The sequence below is a fragment of the Calypte anna genome, chromosome 2 (genome assembly GCF_003957555.1).
Source record: "Calypte anna isolate BGI_N300 chromosome 2, bCalAnn1_v1.p, whole genome shotgun sequence".
Classification (NCBI taxonomy): domain Eukaryota; kingdom Metazoa; phylum Chordata; class Aves; order Apodiformes; family Trochilidae; genus Calypte; species Calypte anna.
In genome coordinates, this window is record NC_044245.1 from 7,556,924 (window position 1) to 7,570,362 (window position 13,439).

The 13,439-nt window shown below is 38.2% G+C and overlaps 1 protein-coding gene across 14 annotated transcripts in view; it reads right to left on the bottom strand.

Annotated features, from left to right (window-relative positions):
* The window catches only part of KMT2C (lysine methyltransferase 2C), a 198,959-nt gene that overhangs the window by 87,501 nt on the left and 98,019 nt on the right, over positions 1-13,439 (bottom strand). For all 14 annotated transcript variants that reach the window (XM_030444333.1, XM_030444332.1, XM_030444343.1 and 11 more), the window contains 5 exons: positions 6,163-6,325; positions 5,284-5,455; positions 2,577-2,691; positions 1,629-1,801; positions 751-911 (listed from right to left, as the gene is read on the bottom strand). In XM_030444333.1, coding sequence (XP_030300193.1) covers positions 751-911; positions 1,629-1,801; positions 2,577-2,691; positions 5,284-5,455; positions 6,163-6,325 — 784 coding nt within the window. The remainder of the gene's footprint in view (positions 1-750; positions 912-1,628; positions 1,802-2,576; positions 2,692-5,283; positions 5,456-6,162; positions 6,326-13,439) is intronic.

Genomic DNA, 13,439 nt, shown 5'->3' on the forward strand with positions numbered 1-13,439 from the left:
TTGTGAGCTCATTACATAGGTCTTGTGGATGACCCAATGGTCTCATATCAATAGATACAAGTTCTCCCTGAGTTTCCTTACTGTTACTGAATAATGATTTTAAAAATACTTTGCACTTTTCTGCAATTTCCCTCCCCTCTTTTGCTTGGTTTGTCCATTTAGACAAGAATGTCTCAGAAACAAGATGAATAATGACATTTTTTTTAAAGGACACCTGATTTAGTTCAGCTGTTTAGTTAAATGTACCTGTGCTTTGACCATAGTCCAGCTTCCACTGCCATGTTCTACAGGAACAAAGTGAGGAGAATGGGCACTATGAGACTGATAAGTAGCATGAGGGAAAAAAAAAATCTGGATGTCTCCAGGAATACTTATCAGAATCTGGCTTGTGCCTGGTAGTGAGGCACAAATGAATAAAATGGTCAAACTGTCAAATAAATACATTTATGAACTGTACTGCATAAAAAAAAGAGTTTATGGCTACAGGCTGGGAAGCTGGAACATTGAGAGCCACCATTAAGGTGCTTACTTGTCCATGTTTCTAATACATGATCCAGAAGCTAGAAATCCAGAAAGCACATTGAGAAGACAGCTCACCCGTGGATCACTTGAGAAGCTGCTGCTAAACAAAGGAATGGATGAACTCCACTGAGGAGAGCATGAGTGGCTGGTTGACTACAGACTTAGGCAGATGTAGATATTTGTATTTGATGTTAGGATTTTAGAAAAGTAAAGATATTATTTGTTTACCTGCTATACTGTCAGGTTCAGGAATGAGTTCAGAAGTGTCCATTACATCACATGACTGAATCTGATCCCCTTCTCCTTGTTTACAAAGAGTGCAGATGTAGTCTTTCAACTGAGACTCCAATTCACTACCTGGAGATCTGTCACATTCTATGTGAATCCACCTAGGACAATGATTTTAATAATAAAAATATAAAGTACCCTAGTAAAAATCAATTTTAAAATAGCACTGTTTTCCACTCCTATGGGAAAATAAAAAATTCAACCAATGCTTTACTATGTAGAAGTTTAGAGAAATAAGCATTATGTCAGTATATTAAGCAGTGAACAAATTTAAATGTGAAGATCTAAACTGTCACTGAAACCAAATGGACTCCACAACAAGTATAGTAGTATCAAGACACTGCACAGCAAGATACAATAGCACTGAATGTGGAACACACTCTACATTCTTAAAAGACTCCCACATAGCACTTCCACTTTTATTACTGGCATAGCAAAAGACAAAAAAAGAAATGGAGAGCACGCACTTGAAAATTTTAAAAAAAACCAGATCATTGCAATTAACAGTCTTTAAAAGTTAGGATGATGGCTCTTCCAGTCCACTTACAAAACAGATGCAATGTAGGAAGAAGCAGCAGTATGTATTTCTCTGTACACCTCTGGTAACTGCCAATGAATAGTTATTTGCTAAGATTAAAATAAAATTATCTGCTATTGTTCATTGTATTTAGGGATGAAGAATCAGGGTATTGCACAAGATACTAAAGCAGTGCACATTGAATACAGTCTGCACCCTTCACAGAAACACATCAGTGTCACAGAGCTCCCCAGAAGCTTTAGGTATTTTAGTACAATATAACAAAAATTAGGATTCTTACCTTTTGCACATGTGACAATGCAACATATCTTTCTGGAAGTCTTGGAGGCACAGTTTTTCACAGAAAGGACAAGATAAGTTGTCTTGCTGTTGGTAACAACTGTCACATACCAAACAATTATGGTGCCACTGACAACTTGTTCGTGTGCCACACTCAGCACATACTCTACAGTTCTAGAGATCACAAGAATTTAGTTGTTAATTATGGTATTTCACAATGTGATAGTACTGCCATTAACTGACTTTTTTTGGTTTAAATTAAGTTAAATAAATTTACTGTGCTTGATAATACTAATAAATTATCCAAGAACATGGTATGAAGAGCCTGTGCAACTGCAAGAGGAGTTCACTTGCACTACTCTGATTTCAAAGTATTTTAAGATCAATTTTTTATTCCTAAACCCAGTTTAAATGATGCAAATACCTACAACTTATATACAGGAACTTCCCTTGTTATGCTGAAATCATATTTTTATTATTGCTTACACTTACTCACAAAGTTACTGATAAAACAAGAAATTCAAACTGCCCTCCTCAAATGCAAAGGAACCCTTGAGCTGCAGAACTACCATCCTCATAACCAAGAGGCAGTCAAATCCAAAGGGCTTTCAAGTAATAGATAACCTCTGCTGCATAGGTTTACATTTTAGTTTACAATAGATCATGAGAGCAGCTGTGAAGGTTAAGTGAAGGTTATCTACTCCACCTGGGTTCTACACTTCTCTTTTTCCCTCTGGGGTTGATTCCTGTCCTACACAGGCTGCTTCACCCACTGTGCTGACAGCTCCCTTCACCAAGCAGCTGTGGAGCCACGTGGTTACATACAAATGGGATTCCTTCAGAAATTACAAGTTATGTCACACAGCAGCAGCAGTCTGCAATAAGCCTATGACAACATAATGTGGGCCTCTACCATGACAAGGAATTATTCTGAAACCTTTTAACTTACTTTACATTTCCAACCATTTGTTGGTACAGCATCCATAACGGGTTGCAGACAGAAAGTGTGGTAGCCTTTATCACATGTATCACACACCAGCATCTTGTTGTCTTCCCCAGAATGTCTAAGAAAAGTAATGAGTGGTTTAAAATTATTTTTAAAAGCTATAACAAAAAACCTCTACCAGTGAAAAGCCTAAAGAGGAAGACACATAACTGAGCACATGAAAATACACGAATAACACTCACAAATAGCTCCCAATATAATGCCCTCAAATTCACATTTAAGTATGAATGAAGACCACTATGCCTTACTTCAGCAAGTGCTGAGCCTGTTTAACCACCGTGACTTCTACAAGTTGTCCTATTTTCATTTACACTGGTGAGAGCAGATTTAATGGCCTTTATACAGAGAAATCAGTTAAAAAATTGTACTTTTTTCTTTCTTAAAACAAAAACCACTGTGCTTTTCCCTACAAAATACAGTCTGACTGTATTTTTTAAAAAAAAAACAAAACTAATCATTTGACCACCAGAACTGCCACAATGTCAACCAATATGACTGCAAGAGCAAAAAAAAACATTAAAAGGAGAGATTTCAATTTTCCTACAATCGTGTATTATTAGTATAGAGCTTCACCACAAATTTCAGTGGCAAAACAAATTCACAGAGGATAAGACAAATAGTTTAGTAATATCTAAAGGCACTGTGTTTAAACAAATTAATCTAACGAATAAGTATGGAACAAGACTTGCCTTGATAAGCTTCACAAGATATGGCATTACATATACTAGATACCACTTCATCACCTGGAAGAACTGATATTCTAAAAAAAAAGCAGTAAATACGCTGTCTGGAGATATGCTGAAGATGCTGTTCTCCAAAACTGGCATAAAATTGCCATACTCCACACAGTAATAGGTGTGGAAACATCACATTTTCTTCTATTTTTCCAGTAGAGAGAAGGTTTGTTACCAAATACTGTAATTACCCAGTATATTTTTAGAGATACTTTTTAGAATGAGACTCACTATTATAACTTCATCACTGGCATTCATCAGCTGTGTGTGACTAGGGAATAATCTTTAAAGTGGGTGAATCTGAATCTAGCAAATACTGAGTGTTTTGCTTGGAAAACAGCAAAGCACTGACTGGTCACGTAAGTGAGGCAGTGGTGAAGTGGCTTTTTCCCTTCATATTATTCCAGCTGAACTGACTAATGCTGAACAAAACAATTATTATTTTTCTACTTAGCCCTTCAAAAACAAACAAACAAATACAAACAAAACCAACAAAAACTAAGCAAAAAAAACCCCCCACCAATACAAAGCCAAAACAAAAAAATCCCCCAAAAACAAACAAGCAAGCAAAAGAACCCTGCAGTACCCATCAGGTTAAATTAAATGAGAACCAGAGCACTACAGTCAGAGTTTTCTAAGTGAATCCCTTATAATAATCCTGCAACAATAATGTTTCCTTGTCCCAGTATTTGTCTCATGTAACAATTCAGTCATGGTCACTGGGGTCACTTTTTTTCTCTGCTCAACTAAGCCACCCTTTTGTTTTCATAATGACTCAGTAACTGCCTCTGAAAGAGCCCTTAATGCAGGGGACCTGCCCCAGGATGTTGGTACAGACACAGCTGAAATGGCACCTGAGTAAGACCACAGGTTCCTGGACTGTTAAGGCTCTACTTTAAACTAATTTGTTCATGTGGTAACTTCGAGAAAAACCCTCCTGTATAAAAGGAGGAAAAAGCCAGAAAGGTTTGCTTATCTTCAGAACCTCCCAAGACAATGGTAACTCCAGGGGTACCATGCACAGAAGTTCCAGCTGAGCTCTCTAAGAAAAAAGTTCCCAACACTTGGGAAACATCTTGGCAAACATTCTACACTTTCTGGAATAAAGGTCAGTTAATAAAATAGCATATAAATCTCACACTGCTCTCCTCCATCCAGAGGGACCTTGACAGGCTTGAGAGGTGGGCCCATGCCAACCTCTTGAAGTTCAACAAGGCCAAGTACAAGGTCCTGCAACTGGGTCAGGGCAATCCCAAGCACAAATACAGGCTGAGAGGAGAATGGATTCAGAGCAGATCTGAGGAAAAGGACTTGGGGGTGCTGGCTGACGAGAAGCTCAACACAAGCCAGCAATGTGCATTTGCAGCTCAAAAAGCCAACTACATCCTGGTCTGCATGAAAAGAAGTGTGACCAGAAAGTCAAGGGAGGTGACCATCCTTTTCTCCTCTGCTCTTGTAAGAACACATCTGGACCACCTCTCCTATGAAGACAGGCTGAGAGAGCTGGGGTTGTTCAGCCTAGAGAAGGTTGTATGGAGACCTTACAGCCACCTTCCAGTACCCAAAGGGTACTGGAACAATACAATAAATCTGGAAAGGAACTTTTTACAAGAGCATGGAGTGAAAGGGCAAGAGAAAATGGCTTTAAACTGGAAGAAGAGAGATTTAAGTTAGACCTTAGGAAGAAATTCCACACTATGTGGTGGTGAGCCACTCACTGCCTCAGGTTGCCCAGGAAGTTGTGGATGCCCTCTCCTTGAAAGTATTCAAGGCCAGGTTGGATGGGGCTTGGAGCAACCCAGTCTAATGGAAGGTGTTGTCCCTGCCCATGGTAGGGAGGCTGGAACTAAATGATCTTTAAGGTCACTTCTAGTCCAAATCATTCTATGATTCTGTACCCTTTAAGTGTCACTTACTTGCAGTTCTGGCACACTTTGCAATCAGGACACTGCCAACCTGCTCTTTTTAAAGGTGTAACTTGTATGTCCAGGCACATCCCATGGTAGTGCTGGCCACAGGTAGTACAAAAAAGTTGATCTAAGAGGTCTCCAGGGCTGTCGCACACTGCACAATTTGCTTCTTCCTTTGCTACAAAGAAAGAATTTTTTCCATTATTATTTCATTGATAATGATGAACATTTCAATGAACCCAGTGAAGCCAAGAAATTCTATAGTATTTCTTATGCGTACCAAAGTTGATCATTCTTATGAAATTCAAATTTAATTAAAGTCCTTAATAACTACCCCTTTCATTTGCTTTTCTGATATCCTCAACTAATCTTTCATAACAAAAGTACATTAATTTTAAACCTTAATAAAGTCTTACCAAAAGGAGTTTTATCCTCCTCAAGATAAAACTGAGAGGTTTAGGACCAAGTCTTACTTCGAACAAGGACAAAATTAAGTTCCTGACAGATCCAAACCTACTATTTAGCTGAAGTATTTGTAGTATGGTTGCTCTGACTTGGGGTGGGGCAAGTAAGCAAGCTTATCAACTTGAACTGAAACTTGATAGAAGACAAACCATATGAGTAAACATTTCCCATGTTCTGCCACTAAAAAATGAAAAAAAAAACACCTAACAAACTTACAAACTTTGCCATGCACCACAGTCAGTCTTTAAAAACAGAAGAGTACAAGCTAGTGTATTTCTCATACTTGAACATATGTGAATTTTGGGATAGCTGAACTGGGAAAACAGGTTGAAAAAAATGCCCCCTTTATCTTACCCTACCAACAGAGCAGTTTTCATAAAACCTGGTACTAATCACATTATTTGGATACTGTTTACTTACATCTTTCAGGAGCCTGATCAATATGGTCTGGACAAAGGAGGGACAAGTTACTGAAATCCTGAAATGTGCCTGCTCCAGCAGCACAAGGGTAATGGTACATCTGGGTACATTTCTCTTCACAGCATTTGATAGTGGCTCCAAGGTGCTTACAATATGCACATCGCTGAAAAACAAACATAATAAGTAGTTCAAAACCTATTTTTTTCTTGTAATTTTTCAGCCAGATCTGTTCCCCAGCCTCATTTAACAAACACATCAGCCAGTAGTAGGGAATGAATACTGAGGAGGAGGGAACTAGTGGACTGTGTCTTTCATTGGCAGTCCTAGATCTTTTCAACTTAAAAGGTTTTAACAAAACAAATTCTAAATGCACTCTGATGACCAAATTATTCTTTCAACTGAAAAGCATTTTTCTTCTATATGTCACTTACTTGAACTTAAAACTTCAATAGACATCCTTGGAGACTTATTCTGAGTAATATGGGCAGACCACATAATGCTGTCTGCAGATTATAACTAAAAATCACATAGGTCTGTAAGTTGTAATGTAAAACTAAGTAGACACTATGATCAGAAATGTAAGCAAAATATTATGTTTTACCAAAAATCTTACATTATACAACTGGGGGAATAATGCACTACATAACCTAGCACTTTCTTCTCATCTCTCCTTTTCAAGGCTATACAAATACCACCACAAACTTCAAGAAATCACAAATAAGCATGAATTTTTTTAGAGACCATGGTGACATATGTCAAGTAATATTTTTGCCCAATAGCCCATCAGTTCTCTAGTCAAGAGTGAACAGATTCCATCAGCCTGCTTGTAAAATCACCCACACCTTTCTGATTCAGTTAATCAGTCTGTTTTCTTTCTTGGGTTCATTACAGTCCCTGAAGCACTGGAACATGCTTTTGCACTTTTTCACCAAGGCAACAATACTTAATAAGGCTACAGCACAGCATAGTAAGATATGGAGTAAACTCAAGAAAAAACAGGTCAATGGCTCACAGGAAGGCATACATAACACTCAGCAACAACTGAGCTCAGTAAGTTGTTTTTTGTAATAAAAATATAATACTAACACTGGCATGTTTGATTACTATCTCAATTGTTAAGTAACATCCAAATATGAACACACATCAAATCAAAGTTACATACTGCATCTGCTTCATTCTTAAGAGTACAGGAAGTATTTATTACCATCATTCTCCTGTGTTTCAAAGCCTAGCATGAAATTAGGCATGAAATACTGATGCTACAAGTCCACAGATATCAAAACCAGTCCATATGAAAATACAAATCATAGAGCTGGCTGTTTTTACAGCTAAACTGACACTCCTAAAACCAGACTGAAATTAATGTCTTTAGAAAAGGATCTGCCTGCACTACAACTTATGGACAAAGAAACAATATTAGCTTATGCTAAACACAACTGCAGTGTAAAATGACAAAACGCCTCAGGACAGAAATTAATGTGAGGGTAGAGGACAGGTACTGCCATGTTTCTGTGCTACAATGCTCAGTTTAGTCTTCAGATCTGCAAGACATCTCACCTCAACCCATGTCTCAAACACCTACTAACATATGGAAAAGATACATTCTGTTACTTCACTAGCTAATTCTATGATGCTGTGGTAGCTAAATGCAGAGGAGAGGAGGAGGGAAAAGATAAGCAAACAGTTACATGAAGTTCCTGAAGGAAGTGAAGAAGGCAGCAATACTAATTAACTTAAGGACTGCCAACAAAACCAAAGTCATGGAAGAAACTTGTTACAGGAAACAATTTATTCAGTAAACACTCACTGAGGCTGCTATATGAGGTAAATCCAGAACTTCGAAGTGAAATCATGAAAACTTAGCCCAAAGCCCCCAACTTCACAAACTGCAGCTGCATAGCAAAGACCATGCAATCCACTGCACTGTTCTGTACCTGACACCCCTGCAGCCTATAGAGATGATGAGAATTACAGCTACAGCCCAACTCTGACAGCCAGGCAAGACAATTTCCATAAAGCACAGAATATACTGAGTTGGAAGGGACTTGGCAGGATCACTAAGTCCAAGAAAGACCAGGAATGGGAACTTGGGAGGGACCAAGGTCTAAACTGTGTCCCTCAATAAAGTCTTCAAGACAGACTTTGTAGCATCCCATAATTAACCTTCAGGACTTATGTATCTGGGAAAGTAAATTTTGAGAGACTTGCAAGCAATCTAAGAACCCAGTGTTTACTAAAATTTAGGAATAATGGATTGAAATAGAATGAATCTTGGCATTTTTAATGGCATCTGTTTTTTAAAACCACCAAACAACGTTACATAACAATTGTAAAATCAGAATATAACTTCTTCCAAGTGCTATGACTAAATGAAGAAATTATTAGCAAAGGGGAAACTACCAGATTACTGCAAAGCCTTGAAAAATGTTGATGTTGATTTAAGGAATCATGGAAAGATACTGGAAGAAAATGGAAGCCCAAATTATATTTAATTGAACCTTTCAAACCCATCTGCTAAACTGCACTGGCAATGAAAAGCATTTGGCAGCAAAGTAAAACACACACTTTGAAAACAATGTGGTATATATCATCTGAAGCAAATAAAAAGCACAGAATATCAACATTTCCTGAATTTATAACAGAGATAAAGAGTCTGATGAAACAAATGCCCAGAGGGATTTTTTTTGGCAACAGCTGTTGATGAGAAGACTTACTTTTCCAGCACTAGAAGCCAGCACTTCTCTGAAACCAGGCCACATGCTGTGACCTCAAAAGAACAAATATGAAGCTATTACAATTGACAGACCTTACTGAAAAAAAAAGTGAAGATTATGACCAGCAAAAGTATATGTAAAAAAAAAAAAAAAAAATTAAAAAAAAGCTCTGATAAAAAAATCTGTAACAAATACCACTCTATTCTCTATTGCTAAAATATGGCATCAGGACAGTAGGAGGTGGGAGGAAGGAATAAGTTGTATTGTCCATGATATGCAAGTGTCTTTATCACACCGTATGAGGAAAGTAAAAGACAATGCAGGCTCTTCAGTTTAATGAGAATGAGCACAAAACAAAGCGTGATGTGAAGGGGGTGTAAGCTGAATCTGAGTGTTTGCATATTCACAGGGTAGGTATAGGAATATTGTAAGCTGTCAAAGCAGACCTAACATTGTTTTGTTCATGGATCAAATAATTTTACAGCCCTGTTCTACAGAAAAAAATTTACAAGGTGTTAGAAAGCTAGAGAGATAGTTCATTACTTATTCATAGTACATTCAATAAAATAAATGTCACAAAGTAGAGTCAGCAGACTGTGTTCCTACACAAAAAGTCCTTCATAGGTTACCAACTGTTGCCTTCAGCAAGTTCCTACTGCACTCAACTATAGCAAGAAAGATCTGACACCATCCATAATTCTGCTACTTTTTACTATTGTAGTTTCCATCATTAAAGATTATCCACACCTCCTTCTACTTAGAATCATAGAATCATAGAATTGGCTGGGTTGGAAGGGACCTCAGAGATCATCAAGTCCAACCCTTGAACCACCGTCGCGGTTGCTAGACCATGGCACTGAGTGCCACATCCAGTCTCTTTTGAAATATCTCCAGACACGGAGAATCCACTACTTCCCTGGGCAGCCCATTCCAATGTCTGATCACCCTCTCCAGAAAGAAATTCTTTCTAATCTCCAACCTAAACCTCCCCTGGCACAACTTGAGACCCTGCCCTCTTGTCTTGCTGAGAGTTGCCTGGGAAAAGAGACCAACCCCCACCTGGCTCCAGCCTCCTTTCAGGGAGTTGTAGAGAGTGATGAGGTCTCCTCTGAGCCTCCTCTTCTCCAGGCTGAACACCCCCAGCTCCCTCAGCCTCTCCTCATAGGGTCATAGGGTCTGTACTTGTTACTTTTCACTTTTTTCTTTTACACCTGATTTTTTTTCATACAAACAGAAAAGGATCTAATTTTTAAAAGCAAATAGCTAATAGCAAATAGCTCTTCCAAATTTATTCTTGCAATTCCCTTTACTCACTAATGCCATTGGATCAAATAGGACAATGTTATGTAAATACAGTGAAAGTGGAAATGCTAAGTGAAGTAACAGAAAACACAAGAAAACCTGATCAATCACTTTTTATCTTTTCCAGTTGTATGGGAGTACATTCTCCACGAAACAGACTGCTTAGCTGCTGAAACTGCTATCATACAAACCTGTAACTAAGGAGAACTGGGCCTTACCATCCTGTCATGAACGAGACTGCAAAGAAATTTTAGTATAAACAGTGATTAATGAAATGTGCTCCTGCAACTCTGGTAATTTCTGATTACTCCATGATCCAGAAAAAGCTTTATATTGCTTGTAAGACACTAATCACCATCAGCACCCCATACCTCAAACACATTGTTTTAAGTAGCACAGAGCATTTAAGAATAATACAGTAAGATGGCAACATAATTAAAAAACAAAACAAACCCCAGAAAACTTTCAACTGAACTACTGGTTAGAAAAGGCACTAAATGACTTGCATCTCCAGGAGTACAGGAAAGCACCTTATATTTTTTTAATTTTGTATTAATCAGAAATTTGGGAATTACTTACATTTGTAGCAAGCAGTTCAATTAAAGATCAGTTTATTTTTGGTCCTCAATCATTACCACATACCAAAATTGAAGAAATTAAAATTCAGATTCCTCTCTTATAACTGTTACTTAAAACCAAAATGTTCAGAACAGACACAGCACAATTTACAACCTTACTATATTGCCCACTTCATGCTCTGAAAAACATAATCACAACTGTGATTAAAAAAAACATAATCACAACTGTAGAAACAAATGATCAAGTTCTGCTCCTGAAACTATATGAAAAGCCAGAGACAACCAGAAGAGATGCCATTTGGCCAAGTTCAACATGACTGAGAAGGATTTTCTTCTAATGCAGAATTCTGGACTGAGGTACTCCCTCTGTCCCTAACCTGTCCAGTTACCAAAACAGGAATAAGGAACAAAGGTAGGAAGATACAAATGATGACTCAATACCCACAATCAAGGTATTGATTGATAGACACAACACCCATAATCAATGTAGAAAGCAAAGGTCCCTTAAAGTGTGGAGATTTCAGGTTCTCTGCAACTCATTACTTTGTTCCTCCTTCCCCCCAGGGCCTCCTTTTTCCACCTTTATAAAAAAGCCATAATTAATAAATGACATTGCTATCAAGCATCTAAGCATTGGAACAATTAATGTTTAGCAGTGGCATTTTTCCTAATAGCTGTGATAGGTTAACAATCTGCAACAAACAAGTTTGATACCTGAAACAGGTGGAGTAATCATGCAGACCTTAGGTAGCACAAATCCTTCCCTGCTGGAACTTTGTCCAAACCTTGACTACTCAGAAGCACTGCAGAAGGGTTTGTGTGCCTTGAAGTTGCATTCTCCTTATCATTATATAAACCAGTGGCATGACTGCATGCATTTGATTTTCTCCAGACTCTGCCTTCACTGCTTTTTTTTTCACACTTTCATGAGGAAAAGCATTTTTTATTCACCTTGTCACTTTATACAAGATTTAGCATAATGTAAATGTTTTGAGAGAGCCTCAGCTTCCCCACAGCCAACAACCAACCATTCCCTTAACTCTCATCTAATAACCACTGTGACAGAAGGGCACACACAAGCCTGTTGTTTAGTTAGCATGTCAACAATGAGAAGGTCAATAATGTTTAATGTAATTGAAATTGTGATTATTAGGCTTCAGCATCAGCAACTTCAGGACAAACAAGGCAAGAACAGAAATCATCAGCTTTGGTTTAAGGCTGCTTTTTGGCAGGCTCCCTAAACAGACTACCGTGCCAGTTCCATTTGATTCATGCTTGGAAGGTCTTAAGAAGTATGTGTAGACATTTCTATTTGTTGGCAGAGCACAGTCTGAGCCACACATTGTTGGAGGCTTAGGAAAAAAAAAATAATTGGGGGAAACATTGCTACATGCTTGGTGTTTAATGATCTTCTCTCAGCATCTGTTATTGGTCACTGCGTGAGATACTGGGACGAAGTCAACTTTCTGTCTACTCCAGCACAGATCCTATGTTCTAAAATACACATGGAGATTCTGAAGTAGCTCGAGCATTCCATAGGTTTTATCTATGCTACAGAACCTCTATAGGCATAGCTAGGCTGGCATAATTAAATTTGTAAAGCCATTTAACAGAAACTCAGCAAAAGAAGAATTTTCTGCTGATACAGCCACACCATGCTTCCAGAAGGCACAAGGCTTGAGAAGAGGATGTTGAATCTACAGGCTCTACATTTTGTGTATATATATGAGCCCAAAGTTTAAGCTACTGTTACACTTAACAAAGACATAGTAATTTTATGGAATTTACTTCATTGCAACTCATTTGACCAAGCAGTGGGTGTCCATTTTCAGGCTCTGTTGATAATACTGGCCAGATCTCCAGTACCTACATCTGCACTTTAAACACAGGTGACTGGTAGACAGGTCCACAGGGAGGTCTAAATTTAGATAACAGTCTTGAGCCTGATAAAATATGTTGTCAAAAGTTCTCTATTAGTAACACAGCTAAGGCCACACCAAGGGTTTTGTCAGTATGGCACTTTCAATGAAGGGATGTTCAGGAATGGGCACTGCTTACCAAGGCTTGCATATAAATTCTGTTTTATGCAGGGAAAAAAATTGGGCTAAAGCTTCACATCCATAAATTCTCTCAGATACTTTTGGAACTCTTAGCCAAAACTTTCCAGCCATTTCTGAGAATAGAAAAGTCAGTAAGAAAAACATTTTGTTCATCTTAAAACCAAGTTCATTCACAGGACTTGCAATTTGGCAGGAATTTTAGTGTGGGGGATGCAACTTCTGCCCTTATCCTGCAGATCTATCCAGATGTGACCAAGCTTGAAAAAACTTTTTTTTTTTAACATAAAACACTTCCAAAAGTTTGTTAGTGAAAAATCACAGAAAAATCTACTTTCACTGATCATGACTGATCCTCTCCAGTTTGCAGCATTTATTGGACTTCTTCATGTGCCTTCTGCTAAGATTGCTTCAGTCTGATCAGGATTAGGGAGAGGAAATCTGTAACAAATACTCTAAGCCTAAGCACAACAAACCACTGGAATGGAAAGCAGACTACCCCACAGCTCTGGATACTACAGTCACTTATCATCCAGGGATGAGAGTACCCAGTACACAGGCAGATGGACAATTATGGATCAAAGAGAAAAATGGGACTAACTGCCCTGCATGCATAAGGCTGATGA